A 25,355-nucleotide genomic window follows, 5' to 3' on the forward strand; every position below is an offset into this window, starting at 1 on the left:
ACTTAGCCAATTGGTAAGATATTTCACTTGGGATGGTGAGGGTAATTGACGAATGCATATCTATATATACACACAGGTGCAATCCAATTAATATTAAAATATTAGTCAAGATAGGAATATATATTATATAATGTTTTGCGCATTGAGAACGCTAAACTTATTGTTACAGTATATCCCCAAATTAACAAAGAGTATGCTACACGGTTGTTGGAATTGCTTCATGTGGTTCAGTAAATTAAATCATAATTTAATTAAATAGTTTAGCCAAAGTTTTTAACGTGGGGTTATTTTAATAATAAAATATGGATACCATTAATCAACCACTGTTTACCAGCAGTCAACAATAAAACTTCAATTAATAACCTGTCAACAGTGATCAACGAGGGATATTATCATGTTTAAATAATCTCTTCATTAAAATGATCGACATGTTAAGAAGTATTAATCATTTCTCTATTTAGTGATCATATTTTAAAATAATTAATCTTTTATAAAAAAATCAATTTCTCATATTATAAATATTGATATTTATTAGAAATAGGTCTATTCATTTACAAATGTAATGTAATGTCACAAAACCCCTAAAATTCGGAGGCCTCATACTTTAAAAAATTTACTAATAAAAAACATTTTTCTAAAAAATCTGTTCTCTTTTATCAATTCCCACGATAAAATTTAAGAAGAGAAATCTTTTAATTTTCTCTTTATTATCTTAAAAATTGAATTGTGATTAGTCTTAATTTTTTATTACCAAATTTATGATGTTTACGGGGTAAAAATCTTTTTTATATATCTTTATCTTCTTTAATTACTCTAAAATCAACTACTAATTTGTAGTATTCATCATCTAAAAGTTAAAAGGAGCATTTTAAAGGTTAAATTTTTATTCATGTAGGAAAAGTGGACCAATGTGAATTTAGATGGTGGAAAAGTTTAGGTATGGAAAGTCAATGTGCTATATTGTGATTGGACCAAATGTTGAAGCAGTAAATTCCCATCTTTTGCTTCATCTTTACCTCATTATTGTTATTAAATTATTCGCGAATACGGTTGCAATATCGCAATAACAAACATTACAGACGTTATAATGTGTCAGGATTGTTGCGGACATAATTTATTCCTCAAAAATTATAATATTTATAAAATAATATATTTATATATTTTATAATTATTTTAATATTATATACTCTTTTAATATTTTACTTTTTAAAAAACAACCTTAATTTCATATATAAAAATTTATTAAAAACAAATATAAATCATACAAGTGTTATCGTAATGGAAGATGAGTAATAACAATTATAATTTTAATGAATAAAAACTATTACTATAAAAATGATTCAATTTAAACTTAAATTAATTTAATTTTAAAATAACTATTACTAACTATATATTTATAATATATTTTTAACGATTAAATAAAAATATTTCATTTATGTGTTTTAATATTTCCAATTTAAAAGTTTGTTGTTGTATTACGATGTTAAGGTGTAATTTATAGCATATTGCGGTGTTACTTAACAGTTTAAGATCGTAAAAGTAATGGTTTCCTTATTCGCATTGAGCCAATATTGTGTCGCAATGACCTTTAAAACTGTTACGATATGGCCGTTATAATGTTGCAGTCGATTTAATACTATCATCCTCCTCCGCATCTTCCATGATCGTATTTATCACAAGCTGGCCCAAATAAAGGAACAAGCAAGAGAATTGATGCCAAAAACAAACGTTGCAAGGAAGCACAATCCATTCACAATAGTCCTGCAAATTATAAGCATACCAATACTGAGAAACTACAAGATTTACAGGCAGGAGCACAAAATGAAGTATTAGTTGCAAGCTACCAGATGGTTATTGAAAATTGTTTGAGAAAAATGGTAAGCACTCGAACAATAGTAAATACAGACATGGATAAGGGTAGTGAGAGGACAAACCCAGAAATTATTATGTTGGGGGATTGTTAGATGCAAGTCATAGAACTTTTTATGCTTCTTATGGTTGTCATAGTTTTAATTTAACTTTATGTGATATGGCCAATAGTTGTGGTAAAGCTAAAGATTTTTTAACATCATACACCATATTTATATATATTTGCTCATTCTACAAAAAGGTTAACAAATTTTGAAGAATAATATTAAAGGTTTGACTCTAAATTATTGTCATTAACTCGTTGGGAGAGTATTGTTGAGAATATTAAAATTACAAGAACCAATATGGAAAATACACTAAGCTTTACTTCAAGTAGCGGAAAGTAGTGAGAATGATTTTAAAGTACAAAGTCAAGTTAAATCTTTAACAACAAATGAACTTTGTGATAATGAGTTTTTGGTGGCAAATATTATTTGGTTTAAAATATTATATGTGGTTAATTTGCTTAGTCAATATTTACAATCAAATGATCATTGATGTTGTCATGGGAAAAAATAAAGGGATTGATTTCTTTTTTTAGCATATAGAGAAATTGGCTTCGAGGATGCTTTGAATGTTGCTAAGGGTATTGTCATTGAAATGAACATTCATTCTGTTTTCCCTCAAAGGCGTATAATTAAAAGGAATTTTTTTTATGAGAATTCAGATAACACCCCATTCATGATTCCACAATCTCCAGAAGAATCGTTTAGAGTTAATTATTTTATATATTGTTGATCAAGCAACTCTTTCTCTTAATAGGTGATTTGAACAATACCGATAATATAAAAATGAGTTTTATTTACTTCTCATAAGTTGCAATCACTAGATGATGTGAGTTTAAAGTTCATTGTGCTTGTTTTGAGTCTATTCTTAAAAATAAAGGACAATATGATATTGATGGAAATGAATTCTATGTAGAGTTAAGATTACTAAGAGAGTTTTTGCATGCCCAAAAATGAGGATACTAGAGGTTTTGAGATTTTGAAAGGTAATATTTTCTTATGCTATTATTGCATAGAATTTTGTTGACTATTCATGTGACAGTTGCATCCGCAAAAAGAATTTTTCCAAATTGAAGTTGTTGAAGACCTATATGCGCTCTACTATGTCACAGGAAAGCTTAATGGGTTAGCATTGATAGCGACTGAGAATGATATTTTTGAGAAAGTTGACTATGAAGATTAGTTGACAATTTTGCTTTTAAGAGCGTTCGGAGGATGACATTTTTTTTAAAAATGTCATAATTATAGAGTTGTTTTGTTACGTTCTTAGTTTTATATGTTTGTAATTTTTATAAGAAACAATCGTACTATGATAAATACTGATATTTTACAATTTTGTCTCATTATAAAATATTTTAGGGGTCTCCTTTTAAAAAATAGCGCATGACCTATACATATTCTGAGACGAGTCTAATTAGGTATAATTGTTAACTCGATCATCAATAATATGCAACCTTACAACAAATATTAAAGTTTATAGTCTCAAATATTAAAAACACATTCTCAAAGAAAAATTTACATAAAAATCCTTACGATGAATGTTGACCAACGTTTTACAATAACAAATATATTCTATTTGACTTTTAACATTTTTTCTCTAATATCTTTGGGTCAATTTGATATTTCTTTAGAAAAGTGATTTTTAAAAGCGATGTAGAAAAAAATTTAAAAGTACTTTTTAAAATTACAGTTTAAAATTTAAATATTTGAAATTACTGTTAAAAATAAATTTTAAATATAAATGTATATATTAAACAGTATTTAAATTAAAAATATAACATTTAAATTATATTTTCACTCATTAATACTATGATATAAAAATATATCAACTTAAATTATAAAAAAATATTTTAAGATAACTCATTAATAATATTTTTATTTATGAAATATTTTATTAAAAAATATTATCAATACTTTTAAATATGAATTTTAAAATAATATTTGAATTATTTTAATTTAACCACATCCATTCATTTAAATTTTAAAACAAAATAATTTAAATAATATATTATCCTTTTAACCATTCAAAAAAAGATATATTTATATATATTTGATATAAATTATTATTATATATGAAAAATATCAATTAAAGTATAATAAAATATAAAAAATGCAAATAAAAATATAATTATAATAAAAATATATTTTATAATAACTCACTTTTAATATTTATATATAAATCATATTTTATTTTTAATTAAATAAATTATTAAGCATAAATTATTTTTAAGAATGTTAATATAAATTATGAAAATAAAAAATAAAAATAATTAATAAAGGAAATTGAATTTCAAATTTTTTTTCGAGGGAAATGAGTGGAGCTCATGCATTAGTAAGGATAAAATTATCAATTTGCTTCTACGCTCAAAGCTGAAAATGATAAAGATAGAAATCCCGACTTCTACAGATGGTTTGAAAATAATGAATCTTCACAAACGTTTTTATAACAATATTTTAAAGCTCTAAAGGGCTATTGAATGTTGATATTCATTTTTTATTTTTCAAAATGTTTCTTGTTAATGCTGAATTGCTTTTAGTCTTTACTTATATCATTTCTATGAAATATAATTGTAAGTAGGGGTGTTCATTTTTTTTCGAATTAATCGAATTAACTGATCGAATCGAATTAGTTCGGTTAATTCAGTTGGTCACCGAATTAGTTTGGTCGATTAATGGTTAATTTTTTTTAAAATTCGATTAACGGTTAATTCGGTTCGAAATCGATTAATTACCGAATTAACCGATATATTTACATATGTGCTCAACCCAAACTATTTAAAACCTAATTAATAATTTAAAATCCAATAACTTTTAAACCTAAATCAATATTAATTATTAAAAAATATAAAATTTTATTTTATAATTATATATCATTTAAATTAATTGTAAACTATTTTTTTTGAATTAAAAAATATTTAATTTTATATAAATTAACCGAAATTAAATTTTAAATATATTATATATAACATATGGGCTCAGCCCAACCATTTAAATCCAATTAAATTTAAGATCCAATAACTTTTAACTTAAATCAATATTAATTAATTAAATTTTATATAAATTTTTATTTTATAATTATATATTATTTAAATTAATCGTAAATTGTTTTTTTTGAATTAAAAATATTTAGTTTTTATATAAATTAGAAATTTTTAAAAATTCGGTTAATTCAAAAATTAACCGAAATTTATTTGGTTCGATTAATATTTTCGAAAAAAAAAGTTCGGTTCGATTAACGATTAAAGAAAAAAATTTGGTTAATTCGATTAATGATAATTCAATTCGATCGGTCACCAAATTAACCGAATCAACAAACCTAATTGTAAGGAGTCGTTGAAAGTTAAAAATAATTGTTATTTATAAATCTTAAAAACTTTGTTAGTTTTAACAATGATATTAGCACAAGTCTGCTACTTTTACAATGATATTTTAAAATATCAAGAAAATGACATTAGGCATTTAGGTTTAGTTTTTTCATATCCATATCATTGATACATGACATTCATAAGAACTTCAGAAAATCAATAATAGTTAATCATAAACAGAACACCTTTAAACCGGAACCCCAACAGCAACAATATCCAACAGATATTTTCCGGACTCCAACGATTCAGCTTCCCATTTCAAGCTTCAATTCAAAATCTATAATCAATTAAAGATGTTGATGACAAACAATTTCTCTAAAGCTAAAACCTTTTTTAAAAATTGTGAAAACCCTCTGCTGCAGCTGCAGATGCTTCCATCCCCTTCCCTCCCTCCCCTCCACAATTCGCTTCTTCCTCACTGACTTTTCACCAAAAACCCAGTTTTTTCTCCCCTTTCTCTGCCCACTCCAGAGTCCACTTGGGCCATTGTTAGCTCAGGGCTCCCACCGCCATAGCCCTAGCAGAAGTTTTTTTTTTGAAAAAAATCCCATAGCGAAGCTGAAGAGGAAGAGGGACCATTTGAGCTACCGCCATCTTCTACTTGTACTTCAATCTTTGCGACACGATGACCCAACTCCCCCCAAACTGCCACCATGTTTTTGCTTACTGGTGCCTTGGGGTATTCTGTTTCGCTCTCTTAGATGCCGTGCTAAGCGTGCCAATACATAACGTCGTAACATGTTATAAATTACATCACGACGACGTAATACCACAATTAATTTTTAAATTGCTTGAAATATAAAATCACATAATAAAAAAATTAATCGTTAAAAATTGATTATAAATATATATCATTAGTAATAGTTAAGTTTAAAACTAATTATTTAAATTATTTATTCACGTTTTTTAAAATTAAATTAATTTAAGTTTAAATTGAATAATTTCTTATAATAATAGTTATGTTATTCATTAAAATTATAATTGTTATTATCCATTATTCAACATAATAGTACTTGTATGGTTTATAGTTATTTTTAATAAGTTTTTATCTATAAAATTAAATTTTTATTTTTAAATTAAAATATTAAAATATTAAAAAATATATTAATATTAAAATATTAAAATGTAGAAATATAATATTTTAAAAGTATTATAATTTTTGAGCAACAAATCATACTCACGACAGTCATAACGGGTTATGTAACATCGACAATATTTACAACCGTGATACTATAATTGTATTTGCGAGACACCGCAACTGCAATTTAGTAGATCAGAGTCCGGATATGAAGCAATAGATGGGGATTCTACTACATCAAAATTCAATCACAATACTGCACATTGATTTTCCTCAACTGAACTTTTCCACCATCTAATTTCACATCGGTCCACTTTTCATACATGAATCCTACATTTTCTTCATTGTTATCTTTCATCCTCCATGTTTCTTAACTTTTGGTAAAATGCACTTTAGTGTCAAAATTATGAGTCGATCTCGTTCAAGCATATGCCAAAGGCAACAGCGACATATTCGTTGAAAGTAACAGGCACAAAGGAAATTGAGTTAGCTACAATGGATCAACGGAGCTTTACATCGGAGAAAAAAACTAAAAGCCACCACGAAATAGATAAGAAAGCTGGCAGAAATGCTTTCGACGAGAAAATACCGACACGACACATAATTTCGTGTAGGGATAAACTTATGAAATTGTTAAGGGATGCACATATAAAAGTAAAAATAAATAGAACAAAAGAGATTTTCAATCGAAAATACAAAAATATTTAAAACATATAATTTAAAATTTCTATTCATTATTATTGCAATTATGTAAAGTTCAAGTACGAACCTCAGTGTTCGGTGATAAAAGATTTATTGTTATTTCTTGATCTTGGGTTGAAAATCATGAATGTCAGGGATACATTCAATGTAAAAATGTTGAATTATATTTAACGGATAATATCTTATACTTACCTCTAACGAGAAAAATAAGTTATTTTTTTAATTTTAAAATTAATAATTCTAAATAGTCTGAAATAATTATAAGAAAAATAATATTTTTATTATCAAATATCTAATTTAAATATAGACGGCATTAACAAAAATTTTGACTCAAAATTTTACACAAATATATAACGACTTCTCTCTGATTACTCTAAATTTTACCCACATCCCTAATAACAATTTGTAACCATTTATTTTCCCTAAATTTACCACAGAGACTAAAACCAGAAAGGCAAGAGCATTTCTTTTACAAAATGAAGGCATCTATAAATTAACATGATAAATAGATAAAGACACGTTCTGATAAAATCGCAACTTTGTAAATGAGCCACTAAGAGCTAACGTAAAGAAACCCTAGTTAATCCTCCTTTTGTCACGTTCTAGTTTATTCTACAGTAACTCACTTCACTCCGATCAGCCGCACATTTCCATCTTAGACTAGGCAGAAGAACCACGATGAGCTGCTGCAAAGCTCACCTCTCTTCTTCTTCAACTCACCATTTCTCTTCTTTCTCAAGCCCATCCTTCCCAAATCCCTCAACGTCCGTCCTTTTTTCGTCTCCTCCAATCAGAAGCCCAACTGCAACTCTTCCACCTCCGTTCAGGCCACCGAAACGCCGCCTCTCTCCTACGATGTACAAACGCATATCCGTTCGAGCGAATTCCACCGCTTCCACGGAAGAAATGGGTCTTAAACTAGGCAAAAGGACGGATTTGAAAAAGATCATGATCCTCGGAGCTGGTCCCATTGTCATCGGCCAAGCTTGTGAGTTCGATTACTCGGGTACCCAAGCTTGCAAAGCGTTGAGGGAAGAAGGGTATGATGTTGTTTTGATAAACTCGAACCCGGCAACCATCATGACCGACCCGGATTTGGCTGACCGGACTTACATAACTCCCATGACACCGGAATTAGTCGAACAGGTCCTCGAGAAAGAACGTCCCGACGCGCTTTTACCGACAATGGGTGGCCAAACCGCCTTGAACCTCGCCGTGGCTTTAGCGGAATCCGGGATTTGGAGAATACGGCGTGGAGTTAATAGGAGCGAAGCTTGACGCCATAAAAAAAGCCGAGGACCGTGATTTGTTTAAGCAAGCTATGAAAAATATAGGTATTAAAACTCCACCTTCAGGGATAGGGAACACTTTAGATGAATGTATCCAAATAGCTAGTGAAATCGGGGAGTTCCCATTGATCATTAGGCCGGCGTTTACTTTAGGAGGTACCGGGGTGGGATAGCTTATAATAAGGAGGAATTCGAGGCTATTTGTAAGTCGGGTTTAGCTGCTAGTTTGACATCCCAGGTTTTAGTTGAGAAATCGTTGCTGGGATGGAAAGAATATGAGTTGGAAGTTATGAGGGATTTGGCCGATAATGTTGTGATCATTTGTTCAATTGAGAATATTGATCCAATGGGAGTGCATACTGGGGATTCGATTACTGTGGCGCCAGCACAGACCTTGACTGACAAGGAGTATCAGAGGTTGAGGGACTATAGTGTTAAGATTATTAGGGAGATTGGTGTGGAGTGTGGAGGTTCAAATGTGCAATTTGCAGTTAACCCCGTTGATGGTGAAGTTATGGTCATTGAGATGAATCCAAGGGTTTCGAGAAGTTCTGCTTTGGCTTCGAAAGCTACAGGGTTTCCTATTGCGAAAATGGCTGCTAAGTTGTCAGTTGGATACATTGGATCAGATTCCTAATGATATTACCAAGAAGACTCCAGCAAGTTTTGAGCCTTCGATTGATTATGTGGTGACAAAGGTGAGGAATTTGTTTAAAAGTAGTTAAGATTGAGAAAAGAATGTTCTGTTTTGCAACAATAAAAACTAAGGGAATTGTGGTTCTTTTTTTGATGCTTAAGATCACTCAATTACAGCAGGATGATGCATCTTGTAGAAGGAACAATAGTCTAGAATATTAATCTGTATGTTTCATTTGTCTTTTTGAGAGGAATAATCTTGTGGAGGGATAGAGTTAGCATCCACTATTTTGTTTACTTGCTTGTGATTTTATATTATAAGCTGATGAGTTATTTTATTTTCTAAAATCTTTCATCTACCCATATGATGCAGATCCCACGGTTTGCTTTTGAGAAATTCCCGGTTCTCCACCGATATTGACAACGCAGATGAAATCTGTTGGCGAATCCATGGCCCTAGGCCGCACATTTCAGGAATCCTTTCAGAAGGCAGTTCGATCACTGGAATGTGGCTACTCTGGATGGGGATGTGCTGACATTAAAGAACTTGACTGGGATTGGGATCGATTGAAATATAGTCTTAGAGTCCCCAGCCCAGAACGAATCCATGCTGTGTATGCTGCAATGAAGAAGGGGATGAAAGTAGATGAAATATTGAGCTGAGTTTCATTGACAAATGGTTTCTGACTCAGTTTAAGAATTAGTAGATGTGGAGCAGTATCTTTTGACCCGAAGTTTGTCTTATCTGACAAAGGATGAATTTTATGAAGTTAAAAAGAGGCTTCAGTGATAAGCAGATAGCCTTTGCTACCAAGTCCTCAGAAGAAGAAGTCCGGAAAAGGCGGATATCTTTGGGAGTTGTTCCGGCATATAAGAGGGTAGATACCTGTGCTGCAGAGTTTGAGGCCAATACTCCTTATATGTACTCCTCTTATGATTTCGAGTGTGAATCAGATCCTACCGGAAAGAAGAAGGTTTGATTTTGGGTGGAGGACCGAATCGTATTGGTCAAGGGATGAGTTTGACTACTGCTGTTGCCATACATCATATGCCCTTCAGGTTTGCATTCCCTGTTTCCTGTTTATGCTTTCATACATTCAATAATCTGAAGCTATTTATGGCGATTTCAGTGTTCTGATAAATTTACTTATTCCCTCCGCCCAATCCCTTTTTTGTGATATTCCTCTTTGCAGGTAGCTGGATTTGAGACAATCATGATGAATTCAAATCCTGAAACTGTATCCACTGATTATGATACCAGTGATCGTCTTTACTTTGAGCCCCTGACAGTTGAAGATGTTCTAAACGTTATTGATTTAGAAAAACCTGATGGCATCATTATCCAGTTTGGAGGTCAAACACCGCTTAAGCTGGCTCTACCCATCCAGCATTACTTAGATAAACATCGCCCTTTATCTGCCAGTGGAGGTGGACATGTTCGCATATGGGGTACATCTCCAGATTCCATTGATGCAGCCGAGGACAGAGAGAGGTTCAATGCAATCCTTAAGGAGTTAAAGATTGAGCAGCCTAAAGGAGGGATTGCCAAGAGTGAAGACGATGCTCTTGCCATTGCAAAAGATATAGGTTACCCTGTAGTCGTCAGACCATCATATGTATTGGGTGGTCGAGCAATGGAGATTGTATATAATGATGAAAAGCTTGTGACATATCTAGAGAATGCTGTTGAGGTGGACCCAGAACGGCCTGTGCTGATAGACAAGTACTTATCTGATGCAATCGAGATTGATGTCGATGCACTTGCTGATTCACATGGTAATGTGGTGATTGGAGGGATAATGGAGCACATTGAGCAGGCTGGGGTCCATTCTGGTGACTCTGCCTGTTCAATTCCCACGCAAACTATCGCATCTTCTTGCTTAGACACTATAAGGTCATGGACTACAAAACTGGCTAAGAGGCTAAATGTCTGCGGACTCATGAACTGTCAATATGCAATCACAGCTTCCGGTGATGTTTTCTTACTTGAGGCAAATCCCCGTGCTTCACGTACCGTGCCATTTGTTTCCAAGGCAATTGGGCACCCGCTGGCTAAATATGCTGCTCTTGTTATGTCGGGAAAGTCACTTAATGATCTAGATTTTACGGAAGAGGTGACTCCAAAACATGTGTCAGTTAAGGAAGCTGTTCTTCCATTTGAGAAATTCCAAGGCTGTGATGTGTTGCTGGGTCCTGAAATGAGAAGTACCGGTGAGGTGATGGGCATTGACTTTGAGTTTGCAATAGCATTTGCAAAAGCTCAGATTGCTGCTGGGCAGAGGCTACCACTTTCTGGCACGGTTTTCCTCAGCTTAAATGACTTGACAAAGCCCTATCTTGAAAGAATCGCAAAAGCTTTCTCGGGACTTGGATTCCATATCGTTTCAACATCTGGGACGGCTCACTTTCTTGAACTCAAAGGTATCCCAGTGGAAAGAGTGCTGAAATTGCATGAAGGGCGGCCACATGCTGGTGATATGATTGCTAACGGACAAATCCAGTTGATGGTTATCACGAGCTCTTTTGATGCACTTGATCAGATTGATGGTCGGGAGTTGAGGAGAATGGCCCTTGCTTACAAAGTTCCTATAATAACAACCGTTGATGGTGCCTTGGCAAGTGCTGAAGCAATCAAAAGCTTGAAGTCAAGCACCATTAACATGGTTGCACTTCAGGACTTCTTTGATACGGAGACGGAGGAAGGGCGGAGCAAAAATATGATGTCTACTTCATCCTCTCTATAGATTTAGGCATTTGGGGGCAATTACTTCCTCCCTTTTTTCTCCTTGATTCTTCCTTTGATATGTTTCAGTCTTTGCGTGGGAATAGAATTTCTTCGGATTTACTTTCTTGCTGTTTAATTTCTTATTCTGTCGTATGGTTGATTTGATGACAATGAATTTGAAGAATGTAATGTAGGGAATATTTAAGGGCTGCAAAATATAACATTTATATATATAATAAGATAATGCAGTTTTCAGGTGCTTAATGTACCTGTCTGTTATCTTATGCAGCTGAGTTTCTGTTAATTAAGGGTTGCTTTGCGTCTTTGTCCAATACAATAATGTGCTAAACCATACTAGAATCAACAATGATAACCAAGAGGTGGTTGTAAACTGAAAACTATAACTGATTATGAGCTGATCAATATGATGTTGAATGCCTTTGGGAACTTGGGATGTATATCTGACATTGCTATTCAAAAATAATTAGACTGATCCAATTGTGTTGATAATTGAAATTCATGTGAAACTACCTGGACAGTCCCTCTACACTAGGCATTGATTCAAAACAGTCTTATTAAGTGGATCAATTTAGTCCTTGTACTAATAAAAGGAACTATGACAAATTTTAATAGAGCTAACATTGCTTTTTTTTTTTAAAAAGTCTTTTAATTTCTCAACAGGACAAAATTGATCCATTTAATAGTAGAGGGACTAATTTGAATTGGTTCCTATGTTAGAGGGACCTGCCAGGTACTTAAACCTTGACATGATCATTTATTGGATGATTGGGGAGATAATTTGATATTGTAAGACTATTTGAACAATAAAGTATGAAAAGGAGAAGCCTAGGATCCAATCCATGATCATATCTGCAAAAGAAATACATTTTTACACTGTTTAGCTGCAGCAATTTCCATGTTTCCGCTCTTTATGCTCATAAAATCAAAGAGAAAAAAAGCTTTCCTTTTCCATAAAAGCCTCCACTCGCTACACAAACTTTTGTCTGTAATGGTAATCTTCTATTTTGTGCTTCTTTTTGATGTCTATCACTTAACATCAAGTGGGAAACCATGTTGGAAGAAAAACTTGACGTTGCAACTTGCATGCTAATCCAAAAGTTCATTCAACCCTATTCAATGGCATCGGTTGAAATTTATATCTTATGTATCGTTTTGTGATATATACTCGACGTCGTCTTTTCTTGTAACGTTTTTTCAAGATTGAAATTTGGATTCTTTTATGATTTTTTAATAATTTAAGACGATTATAAAATAATATATATTCAGATTTTTTTTAATTAATTGACCATGTCCATAAATATCTTATAAAACAGTTGCTAAAAAAACCTTTAGAAGGAATAATATTTGGTTTAGAATTGAAACTTGGATTCTCTTATTATGTCATATATTTAATAGCAAAATGAAGATGAACCCTAAATTATTTGGAGCCATTGAAAACATCCTTAACCCAACAAAAGACATCAAATCGACAATAATTTTGTTCCCATCAAATCATTCAGACCATTTGTTTTTCATTGCCTTACCCATCAAGCCAATCTAACGGCTCAAAATTGATCTTTGATGGACCCTTATCACTCTATTGCTTTCCCTTTCAGCCGATGTATCAGCTCGTCACTACAGCAAAATATTAAAATCAAAACACTCACCATCTTCTTACTTGACCCAAAGTTAAAAAGTACACGAGAGTAAATATAACTGTTGTACAAAACTACAGATTTTACAGTTTTACTGCATCTAAACCAGGGAAGAAAAACAGAGAAAAGAAACCCCAAAGACTTTTTTTTACTGATTTACCCATAAAACTTCAAAGTTTACACCAAACCTATAACCTTTTTTCCCCAATTTTTTTACTGCATGTCACTGAACCCGGCTAATCAAAAACCAACTCCAGCCGCGCCAACTCCGAGTGCAGCCGGCTGAAGCTTCCTATTATTCCAAAAGCAAACATCGGGCGCAAGCTTAGCGGATGACCTCCTTGGCTCCGACTTACATCGCGTGAGAAAAAACGACTCGTACCCTTTACCCCCAACAAGCTTCTTATCAATCGTAGGCCCGCCGCCGCCAACTGCCGCCGTAGCCATCGGTGGAGCGGCCGGGAAAGAGCAAGAAGACCTAGGAGGGTGTAACAAAATAGGAGCAGGATTACGGTCAATGCTGATCCTTGTTTTGGATTGATCTCGACAGTCCTTTTGTTTGGCTTCAGATTGCTGTTGCTGTTGATGCTGATTCTTCTTCTTCTGTAGTACACACCTGATAAAATCCGTGCTACACACCCAAGTCTCCTTGGATACCTCCATTGACAGCTTTGGCTCACACATCATTAACAGTAAACAATCTGGCAATATCTTCTCTTGACCTTCCTTTGACTCATTTTCCAGGTCGGGTTCTTTCATTTCCTGGTATTTAGATTCGGATCTTTCGTGTGTCATCTCAGTTTCTTCCTCCTCTATTGTTGAAGTTGAACCCTCTTCTTCCTCTGCTTCAGCACTTGCATTTTCATTTGCTTGCAGTTCTTCAACCTGAAGCTTGTCAAGTTCAAACGAAACTTGAAGTAAGTTTCTTCTTTTGATTCTTGCTGCTCCTCTTTTACTTCAGTTTCTTCTTCTTCTTGATCTTGACATTCTATAATTGTTTCTTCTTTTGAGTTTGTTCCCAAAATTTCTTCTTCTACTTCATTAGTTTCATCCCTTGCCAAAACAGATTCTGCCTCTGGTTCAGCCTCAGTTTCTGGGATTTCTTGTTCCTCAGTAGCTGCACCAGAAACAAACATTTCACTAACTTCACTAGCTTCTTGGTGTTCAATTGCTTCCTCAAAAGATTCAACTTTGCTTTCCTCTCCTTCCACTTCCACATCACCATCCTCTTGGTCCTCTTTCTCTTCACATCCAGCTTCTTCTTGCTCCTCCTCATCTTCTTCTTGTTCTTTATATTTCTCATCACTTCCATTTTCAGCTTCTACTTCTTCTTGCTCCTCCTGTTCATCTTCTTGTTGTTCTTTATCTTTTGGCGATGGAGTTTCCCAGAACTTATTAGCAAGGGCAGCCATTTTAACAGGATCAGATCTACACCTCATCAACAACAAAGCATTCTTGGGTGGAATACAGATACTCACCCTTGCTGCTTCTCCTCCTTTCTCATCTTCATCACCAACATTTTTATTACCAAAATCACTAATTACAATATCCTCAAAAACATGTCTCCTTTGAACACTTTCCCTTCTTTCATCATCTTCCCCACCGCCGACCACCAACTCTATCTCCTTCCCTTTCCCTTCCCCTTCTTGCACCGCCACCAGCCACCGTGCACAAACAGTCCCACAAGAACCTCCACCGGACCCTCTTGCTTTCTCCTCTTTGTCCCTTTGGCTAGCCATACAAGAAGACCTACAAGGCAAGAAGCAGTTGAACTCAGCCCCAAATGCCCTCAAAGCTTCACAAATGGTCATCGGCAAATGCACCCATTTCTTATTGCTGCTCAAAACATGACCTTGACAGCTACTTGTATCAAGACTTCCATTGACATTCTCCACTTTTCTGAAACTAACTTCCCCTCTTCTCTTAGATCCGCAAGCTCTGAACTTTTTGCCTTGTTTATTCGTCTTGACCCTAACTTGACCTATGCAAGTAACCTTAGGGGAAGAAGGTTCAGGGTTTTCAAAAGCACACCCTCGTTTCTTTCCGTTCGTAGGGAACATCGGTGAAGCTTGGCCACCTTGCATGCTACCGTTCGTTTTCAATCTCCTAGTAAGCGATGAAGAAAGAGAGATTTGTGAAGGCTCCCTTGCACGACCGGGACTAAGTATCGATTTTGAAGAGAATTTCATTGACGATGAAGAAAGACGTGAAAAGAAACAAATGAAGAGCTCGTTTGTTGCGTTGCTGCTGCTGCCGCTAATGTTGTTGATGCTATTACTTCGATGGGGTCTCTCAAGATCCATTTTTTTCACTGCTTTGATAAGACCATTTCAATAGCAAGAAGAACAAACTAAAAAAAGAAAGGTTTTTCAGAGAGATGTTTGGTTTGTGGATAGTCTAGTCAATGGATGAACATGAGAAGAATAATGGGGTCTTTGTTTTTGAAGGGTTAATGGGAGAGAGAGAGAGAGAGACAGAGAAGGGTTTTATTTATGAAGAGGACGAAACTGTTGTTTTGTCTTTAGCAAAGTGTAAGCTTTGCTTTACTTTCTGGTTCCGATGGGGAGCATGGGGGCTATTTGACATAACTGATTCTATTTTCTTTTAATATTCTATTTTTAACACCGTTTGATCAATATTTTTCGAAGTAGCACCCTTTTGAGCTGGTAAAGGCGTGTTCCCGGGGACGCGCTTTACCCGTGACTTCGCTGAGTTGGATGCCACGTGTGGAAGGCGCATCCCCGGGGGCGCACCTTTCGCCAGCTCAACTGCCACGTATTTTGTTTAATAATAAATATTTTGTTATTATTATTATTATAAATTAATAATATATTATGTAAAATGTTTCGATTATAATATAAGAATTATTAAATGTATTTTGTTAATGTGTGTTAAAGGTGGAGTGAATTATCTATATTAATATGATATAACAATATATGAAAAATGTATGAAATTATAATATTACACATATGATTATATTATTATTTTTGATTTTGATTATATTATTTATTTATGTATATAACAATATTACACTTGAAGGCGCGTATGTTAATGATAAAATCATATGTATGGATAAATTTAATTTCAATTTAAGTATTGTGAACTATAATTGGAATATAACTTTTAATTTCGAATACAATTGGAATATTAAGTTGAAATTTAATGTTAAATTTCGAATACTATAATTTATATTTTAAATTTAAATTTTGAATAATATTATTTTTATTTTTATTTTAAATTTTGAATAATATAATTTGTATTTTAAAAACATTTATCAAACATTTAATGTTAAATGTGAATAAAAATTAACATAAAAAAAATGTATGTAACAACCATGAAACATTTAAATAACATAACCAAATAACATAAAATTTTGAAATATAATTATTTAAATAACATTAAATACAATTGGATCACCGATGTCGTCTTCTCGAATGAGTTCCACATGGCGGTGGTTGTCTATTTTGTGGAGGATTTCTTCGTGGAACTTGTTCTTCAGTCTCCTCATCTTCACTATCATCATCAGCAACATTTTCTTCATTTGGTGTAGTTGACGTGGGAGGGGCTGAAGGGCCTGTGTAAAATAACGACCCTGGTGGAGTGCTAGTAACAATCCCACCGCTCCCCGGGAACTGTGAAAACTGTGGAAACATTGGCATCGATGTCTGTGATCCAGATGGAGATTGAGGTGTCTGCGGAGAAGCACCACCAGCCAAATAAGATGCATATGAACCATATGCGAGATCATTAAACATAGTCGTATATGCACCTCCATATGGTATAAAACCCTGCGGGCTAGGCATGTAACCTGGCGGGCTAGGAATGTAACCCTGCGGGCTCGGAATGTAACCCTGCGGGCTCGGAATGTAACCCTGCGGAGATGGCATATAAACTGGTGGGCTTGGCATATGAAGTGGAGGGCTGGGCATGTACCCCTGCGGCATCGACGAATAAGGATGTTGTGGTGGGACTGATGCAGAACCAGTAGCGTCTTCTCTCCGTCCACGCGTCGGGGGACGATGATATTGAGACGGTTGACGTCTTTCTCGGCGCCTAGGAATGTTAACCCCTCGTGCTTCCGCCGAAAGTAGAAACGGCTTTCCATTTTCATTAAACCAGTCCATATAGTTATCCGTAACCATATGACCAATTTCAGCGTAATATTGTCGAGGGGCCAACAGTGTATATCAGTTCTCCCAAAGCGCAATCCAATCTCTGTGTCTCACCACCCAGTTAACATCTTTCTTTCCTCGTCTATCTATGTTATGCACGTCGTCTAAATTCCTAGGTGCTCCAGGAATATATTGCGTACAACCATACTGACGGAGCACGCGATCAACTGGATGCCACTCAATAATAGCATAACATATATATAAGAGGTATAACCGATATCCATACCTCTAATGACCCACTAAGGTGAGGTGGGAAGCAAGCTTTCACTTCATCGCTCGCATAAGGTATCCACTGAAACTGAAATATAAATATACAATTCAAATAAATAAAATATTCTAATTATATCTAGCATTTTAAATTAAAATATTAATAATTAAACAAATTTAAAAACATACCTCAGACCCAGCTTTCGTATCAATAAGTAAACGAATTTCCTCTAACCCAGTAGGTATACTTTTATGGTCATTTCTTTTCATCGACCACCTATGAAATATAATATAAACTAAATATCACCTTATTTAATTGAAAATATTTAAATCAAAATTTAGTTCGAAAATTACCTCAACAATAAGGGGAATACGTATGGTTCATTCACGATCGGGCATAAGAAAGGCATGCGGAACCACGCCCATGATTGTAGAAGCAGAAGACATCCACCGATAGCAGTTTTCTTATAATTCGTCGCCCGACACATTTCTCTAAAGAGAAATGCCAAAACTGCAGCGCCCCAACTATATCTTCCAGCTTCATCAAAATCGATCAGATGCCGCAACCACATACAATGCACCTGGTTACGAGATTTGTCGGGCATCAATATTCCTCCAATTATTCGTATAATATATGCCCAAGCACATGCCTTTGCTTGATCCTCTGAAGCATTTTTATTTAAAACCTCAAATTTAGCTTTCAACCAAGATAAAGCTATTCTACCTCCATTAAACTCTGGCGGAGCAGCTCCAAGATAATCAATGCACATTGATTGCCAATCACCATCCGCCATACCACACATCATATTTCCGTCGACGGGAAGCCCCAGATGCATAGAGACATCCTCCAATGTAATTGTGGCCTCTCCACATGGAGGGTGAAAAGTGTGTGTCTCGGGCCTCCACCTCTCAATCAGTGCAGAAATTAGGACAGGTTCGAGTTTGCAACCGCCTATAATTGTTGCAATATACCCGAACCCGGCAGAAGCCAAATATGGCAAAATACGTTCCGGTGTCGGTATACGTGGATTTTTAATAAAAGTCTCTAAAATACGATCAGTATCCTAAATAATATACATTATAAAAAATAAAAATTAATATAAATTCATAATAACTTTAAAATAAAAATAAATTTAAATATTAACATTAATTATAAAAAATATTACCATATCGCTAAAATGTCTGGAGATATGATCAATATCCAATCGTAACAGCATTTCGTTTTCCATTATAACTGTAGACAAAACAATATAATTAGCAAAAAAAAATTAATAATTCTAAATAAATAATAATTATATAAATATTATTTTAATAAAAAAAATAATATTTACATAAATATATTAATATAAAAAATAATAACTATTTAAAAAAATACTAACATAAAAATAAATTTCTTACCACTAATAAAAAATTTAAAACTCAAATAGTTGGAGAATTTGAGTTATATAAGAGAGGAGAATATGATTTTGGTGTGAAGAATGAGGGAGGGTTGATGGGGTTTATATAGGGGAGGATGAGGGGTAGTTAAGAAAAACGGATGGGGGCATTTATGATATTTTATGTAAGGCGCGTCCCCGGGGATGCGCCTTACATACGTGGCAGTCGAGCTGGCAAAAGGCGTGTCCCCGGGGATGCGCCTTCCATACGTGGCATCCAACTCAGCGAAATCACAGGTAAAGCACGTCCCCGGGGACGCGCCTTTGCCAGCTCAGTAGAAAGGGTGCTACTTCAAAAAATATTAGTCAAACGGTGTCAGAAAGGGAATATTAAATGAAATTGGTGTTCAAATAGCCGAGCATGGGTGTTACCATGTTTTTTTCTTTTTCTTTTTCATTTTTTTCATGTGAAATGGCGATTTTAGCCTCAAGTTTTCTAGGGAAAATATTGGGGGAAAGTTTGTTGTTTTAGGTCACTAAAAGGGAACGAAAGCAACAACCTTCAACAAATGGTGGGCTGAGAGTGAAGTGAAGTCTCAACAAAGTTTGGTTTAGATTTCCACCTCTACAAAGTTACCTTTAACGATTGGTCAATTTTTTCTTAGAATTTTCTAAATATATTATTTATTTGTGAGATTAGTTTTTTTAATGATTCTTGAGAAGTTTCCAGCAATATTATTATTATTATTAATATAAAATTCAGAATATATAGAGAGGGGTTATAATTCAATTATATAATGTAATATTTTTTAATTTTATATACACTTAGAATCATTGAATTAAATTTTCTTACATATAAAATCATTGATTAATTTTATATACACTTAGAATCATTGAATTAAATTTTCTTACATATAAAATCATTGAATTAATAAAAATAGATGATTAAAATTAACTTTTCTCAATAAATATCTTTTCATTTATTCTCATTAATTTCAATCATAATACTTCAAAGAATAATCTTTAAAAAATAAGGTAATTATGAAAATTGTCTTGATGTATTGGGAATGTGGTTGGCAATTTCAGTCTCAGTTGAGAACCCAATTATTAAGCAACAATACACTTCATATTGCAATCTATGAAAAAAAATGGTTGAATGGATTTGCCATGCTGTTTTATGTCATTATATATCATTGCATGACAGACAAACAAGGAGAAGTGATACCAAATATTCTTACACCATCATCTCATATGAATATAAAAAAAAACGTCTTTATTTTTTCTATATATGTGGATGAGTGATTTTAGCTAAATCAAAGGGTCTGAACCTAGTTTTTCCAGTAAGTGATATATTTATGCATTTTGTCTGCACCATTAAAACCCTAATAATAAACAATGCATGACATTTTTTAATACAAATAAATGAAAATTGCTGCAGTTATCCATAAGATGAAGGCTTCCCCTACCATGTTATCAACTGTAATGTATTATTACGGGAAGAAATTATCTTAATACTCTTTCTCATCCATAAAATTTAAACTTTACATCTTAAATAAAGGATATTTATAATTGCTTATCATTCGATCTAATAAATCGAAATATGTAACTGGGCAGATGGAAACAAGTCGAGGATGGGCAGAACAGAAAGAAAGAAAAGGAAGAGATGTGGGGATTGACATTGCAAAAAAGTAATGGAAATATGAATCAACATCCATGTGCTGTGTGTGTCGACCACTTCTTTTACACAGTGAAGGTAGCCGTTTTCTGGTGTGGAGCTACTGAAAACAGGAGTGGCAATGGTGGAAATTATGTGGCTGCACATTGGAGAGACGGGTTGAAAACATAAAGGAATATCATTTAAGATGTTTATATGAAACGAACAGATGAGCACGTGGCCTAACTTGGGATAGAGACAGGGTGAAAACGATGAATGCATGCCATTCAATTAAGCTACACTCCGTGTTTTGTTTTTGATTAATTATTTTTTCATCCACTCGCCTTCATTTTGTTTGTTTGTGCATGACTTTTTTTTTTACCAGTATGAATAATTATAATACAATGTCTATTTAAAATTTTTCTTTGATAATATATCTTATAAATATAATTATTTAATTTTAAAATTTTAAATAATATATTTTTTTAAGTATTGAAATCACTTGATATTTAAGCACGACTTTCTTTTAACCCTACCCCATGAATTGCAACTCCTTTTGGTTTTATCACATCAATTAAAGCCAAAATTCTTTTCTAAAATAACTCATGTTATTATATGAATAATGATTGGGAGGCGCGTGGACAAAAAACAAGGGAAAAAAAAGAACTCGTGGGTACGAAAACCATGAGCTGCTGAAAGAATCAATTAAGCCAGCTAGGCAGCCTGCCAAAGCTCATGAGAGGGTCTATGGGTTTTTTTTTCTTAAAAAGGAGTGTTTGGGGTTTTGACCAAATAAACTACACACAGAAAAGAAACATATCGAGAGATTAAAGATTAGTAAGTTTCCCTTTAATAAAAAAATCAGGGTTAAAGTAGATGATTTGGCATTCTAAATCAAGCCCTAATTCAAGGTTAAGAAGACAACTGTAATGTCACTAAATATATTGGTTCATAGTTGATATTTGAAGATTTTGATCCAAAAGCATGTGAGATTTCGGCACATGGGGAATCCACAGTCTACTAGAGTCAAGACGGTTATGCTATGCATGGTGAAAAATGTAATAGTTTTGGACGCATGAGAAATCTTATATTTAAATGTTACGGATTTAGGATTTAGAATTCATTGAATGCTCTCAATGATAAAAAATATTATTTTTTAAAGAATTTAAATTCGAATAATTATATATGTACGATGTATATACATTGTTAATAGACTAAGAAAAAATAAGAACAAATTCTGTCTTATAGTCAACACATACTATAAGAAAATGTTACAGACTTCAGAGTCACATCTTTGGGCTTGTTAGGCAACTTATAGGTGATTGGACTGGACCCATGATTCATGACCACTCGATTTGATGTCTGAACCATGGCTTGGCAGTCCAAGCCCTAGTGATCAACATAAAGCAGGTTTAGATGGTTCAACAAAGCACCAAATTGGGATTCTCATTTTATGATCCCAACTGTTCAACTATAAATTCAGGAAAATGAAGAGAGAAAGGGGGGGATGATAGTAATAAATAATAGAAGGGTTGTACTCGAGTATTTACAGTTTCCGACATTATATACAACTTTAGTCAAGTTCCAGCACTATTTTACCAAGGATTACTTTTTTGTCTTTAGCTTCATGAGCCTCTCTTACTTGAGTTATCGGAAATGTTTCTCGACGGGTACATAGCTTCCCGGCTTCCGACAATCTATGTATCTCATGCAAACCTTCCGAGTCTGCTCTCATGTATATCTATGTATATTCATGAATATTCGGCAGCAGATCATTAATGTCATGGGATACGGATCTATACTCCGAAAATGCGGCATTTCAAGGCATGGATTTATTGAAATCTTCGAACTATTAAGCACTTGAGATCGAAATGTTGAAGAAGAAAATCTCAGAATATTGGTCTTTCACCAGTATTCATGATTAAATTGGCAAAATGCATGAAAGATGTATATGACAACAAGCGCTCAAATGTCTTTCGTGGACTGTAGAGCGATATTTCTGCTATGGGGCGACACAGACATGTTTATCGAGATTAAGAAGACAAATAAACTATGTACCTATTCCGTGAGAAGATTTGTATTGAACCCTTTTCTTGAATAACACAGCTGTAGCCACAGGAAGCCCAATTGGTAGTCCATACCTGTCGCTTAGTGCTGCTGCTTCTCCCTACAACGTGGAGTAACAACTAAACATTTGATAATTACATTGCAGAAATCATAAAAATCCCTATGGAAGTTCCCTGCTAGCAAAGCCAGTATAAGCTCTTAAACAGTTTGCACCGGGCTAGGATAAAATTTCAGGCGAACTCCAAGGATTCAAAGAGCTGTAGCTCTCGTTGTGTATCCATAAAAATGAACAAGGAAGGGATTTGAAAGAAAAATGCACCCTTCTAAGAGTAACAAGAATTACGAGGTTCCACCTCTTACCTGAAGTGTCATATAGTGTCCACCTCTATTCAAAAGATTGGTGCCTATTTTTTCTGTCTCAGGCACGCCAATGGTGTCCCGGACAGCATCAAATTTTCCCTTGATTACTGGTTCAATGTCCTGAAAATAAGCATCTCATTGAACTCAAATAAGTAATCTATGTAGGGCAGAGCCAATTAGTAAGCATTCCAAGTAGCTATCAATAGCAAAATAATAAATTGTAAATTATCACTTCACCACCTCGGAAGTATAATCAACAGCCTCCTCGGCACCTGCTGCCATTAGTCGATCTATAATTTTATTTCCACAAGTAGTTGTAACATAGCATCCAGTAGCAACCGCAATCTGAATGGCAGAAAAGCCTACGGCTCCTCCGCCACCTATTACTAACAGCCTTTTCCTGTTGAATGAGAATTCGATAATGGGATGAAAAATTGGAACAGTTGCCCAAAAACTTTAGTAGTAAAATTCAGTTGGCAGATTTTATTGTTATACCCTCAACCAAAAATGAGATTTATGCATGTATAGAGATTCATCTATTGGACAAAAAGAAAAAAAAATAAGAGGCCAAAGATAACGAGCATCAGAATTATTATAAGAAAACCTGGATGGATTATAATTTATGATACAGGAGAATAATGTCTGCGGAACTAGAAATTTCAGATTCGGGAACAAATCCAAAACAAAGCCAAAATATCTGACAACAATTTGTGAAGATTCGGGAAATACACGAAAAACATTGCAGACAAGGATGCGCATTCTAGAGAGTAGAGACAGAAACATACCCTTCAGCTATCCTTGCAGTGCTTTTTAAGGCACGCCATGCTGTCAATGCAGCAAAAGGGATGGCACTTGCTTCCTACAACCAAAAAAAATTCTCAAATTCATGTCACACGACTATAGAAAGTATAAGGATGAAAACAAACAAAATTCTATGGGTCATGAAATCAGATATAGTAAAGAAAAGGCTAGAGAACCACATATTAGACTAGCGATGGCGAGTGAAAAACGGATAGTAGAGTATATTATCACCCACCAAGAGCTAACCAGAGTGAATGAAAAGCAAGTAAATCAAATAGTTCACATAACTCTATTTTTATTCTGAAAACAATCAGATTAACATAAATTTGTTTTTCACAGAAATAAAAACTAATGATTTAATAGGTTACCACATGAGTAACTGAAGCTGGTTTCGGAGACAGCTCGTCCTCTGAAAGAATTGCATAGTCAGTATATGTACCCCTCACAGCAGTTGGATGCAGAGCACCAAAAACTTTCTGCCCGACAGTTAGTGACTTCACTGAGGCACCAACAGCTGCAACTTCACCACTACTATCACGTCCCAAAATGAGAGGCAGAAGCGGCTCAAATATGGAACGACCATAGCCTGATCGCATCTGTGGAAACAGAAATTCGGAAAATTAGGAAAATTAAAGCAAAATAATCTTAGGTGCATGACTTGAAATATGATTTTGGGTCATTTTGTATATATATATATATTTGAAACTTTTGCAACTTTTGAAATTAGTCCACTCAACTCAATTAATTAAAGCAAATTTATACAGTTTCAACATCCGACAACTCAAACATGCATTAAAAAATTACATAAGAAAATCGCTTTAAATTTGTTTATTTTCTTTGCACATTTTCATGACAACGAAATAACCAACTCAACTCTAGATGAATTAAGAAAATTAAATAGAATTCAACCAAATTAAATAACGAATTCAATGAAAATTCCCCTTCAGGCTTCAGCATGCATCATGGAGATTGACTCATATAGCTACTAAATCAACGAAAATAAAATTAAACAAGGAACTAATTTCCGTCTCATTTCATTTTCTCTCGCTTTCCTATGAACCAAACAATCCAATCCAATAAACAATTAAAAAAATACGGTTCCATTAAACGAGAAAAGTTCAACCCACTTTCATTGATAACTCCGAAATGGGTCTGGGTTTTAGGCTTTGAAGTTTGAAAACAGCCATTATTTTTCCCTTTTTTCTGCTCAAATTTTCTGGGTTTCAGCTGCTTTCTTCTGTTAAATGAAAAGAGAGACGTGTAAATGTTTTAGTCACGCAGAGAAAGTAGTTGCTAGTAAAGGCCGGCGATTTTCCCGATATATCACCGTTGAACAGTATATTTTTCGATCATGC

The 25,355-nt window shown here is 34.0% G+C and overlaps 1 protein-coding gene and 2 pseudogenes across 2 annotated transcripts; 1 reads left to right on the forward strand and 2 right to left on the reverse strand.

The window, feature by feature from the left end:
- Positions 1 to 7,667: 7,667 nt before the first annotated feature.
- On the forward strand, positions 7,668 to 12,033 carry LOC120127856 (annotated as a pseudogene).
- Positions 12,034 to 13,357: 1,324 nt separating this feature from the next.
- LOC120127858 lies at positions 13,358 to 15,842 on the reverse strand (annotated as a pseudogene).
- Positions 15,843 to 21,361: 5,519 nt separating this feature from the next.
- On the reverse strand, positions 21,362 to 24,667 carry LOC120127804 (reticulon-4-interacting protein 1 homolog, mitochondrial-like). Of its 2 annotated transcripts, none has more exons than XM_039145623.1 (6): positions 24,369 to 24,667; positions 23,985 to 24,058; positions 23,440 to 23,599; positions 23,200 to 23,319; positions 22,793 to 22,939; positions 21,362 to 21,374 (listed from the first exon to the last, which is right to left on the reverse strand). In XM_039145623.1, exons 1-5 carry the CDS (start codon positions 24,594 to 24,596, stop codon positions 22,823 to 22,825), a joined length of 699 nt encoding a protein of 232 aa, XP_039001554.1. In that variant the 5' UTR covers positions 24,597 to 24,667; the 3' UTR covers positions 21,362 to 21,374; positions 22,793 to 22,822. The 2 variants fall into 2 exon arrangements, with proteins under 2 accessions (XP_039001554.1, XP_039001552.1); XM_039145621.1 differs by lacking the exon at positions 21,362 to 21,374 and adding an exon at positions 22,437 to 22,524 and having other exon boundaries at positions 22,831 to 22,939.
- Positions 24,668 to 25,355: the final 688 nt, after the last annotated feature.

Source organism: Hibiscus syriacus, unplaced genomic scaffold (genome assembly GCF_006381635.1).
Source record: "Hibiscus syriacus cultivar Baekdansim isolate YM2019G1 unplaced genomic scaffold, ASM638163v2 tig00110472_pilon, whole genome shotgun sequence".
Taxonomy (NCBI): Eukaryota; Viridiplantae; Streptophyta; class Magnoliopsida; order Malvales; family Malvaceae; genus Hibiscus; species Hibiscus syriacus.

What these genes read in the sequence shown, in the direction of transcription:
- LOC120127804 (XM_039145621.1), bottom strand. Translation starts at nt 24,596, where the DNA reads ATGCGATCAGGCTATGGTCGTTCCATATTTGAGCCGCTTCTGCCTCTC. An exon ending in CAGCTTCAGTTACTCATGTG is followed by an intron (nt 24,059 to 24,368) that starts GTAACCTATTAA and finishes TTTTGGTTGTAG; the next exon opens with GAAGCAAGTGCCATCCCTTT. An exon ending in GACACTATATGACACTTCAG is followed by an intron (nt 22,940 to 23,199) that starts GTAAGAGGTGGA and finishes TCCACGTTGTAG; the next exon opens with GGAGAAGCAGCAGCACTAAG.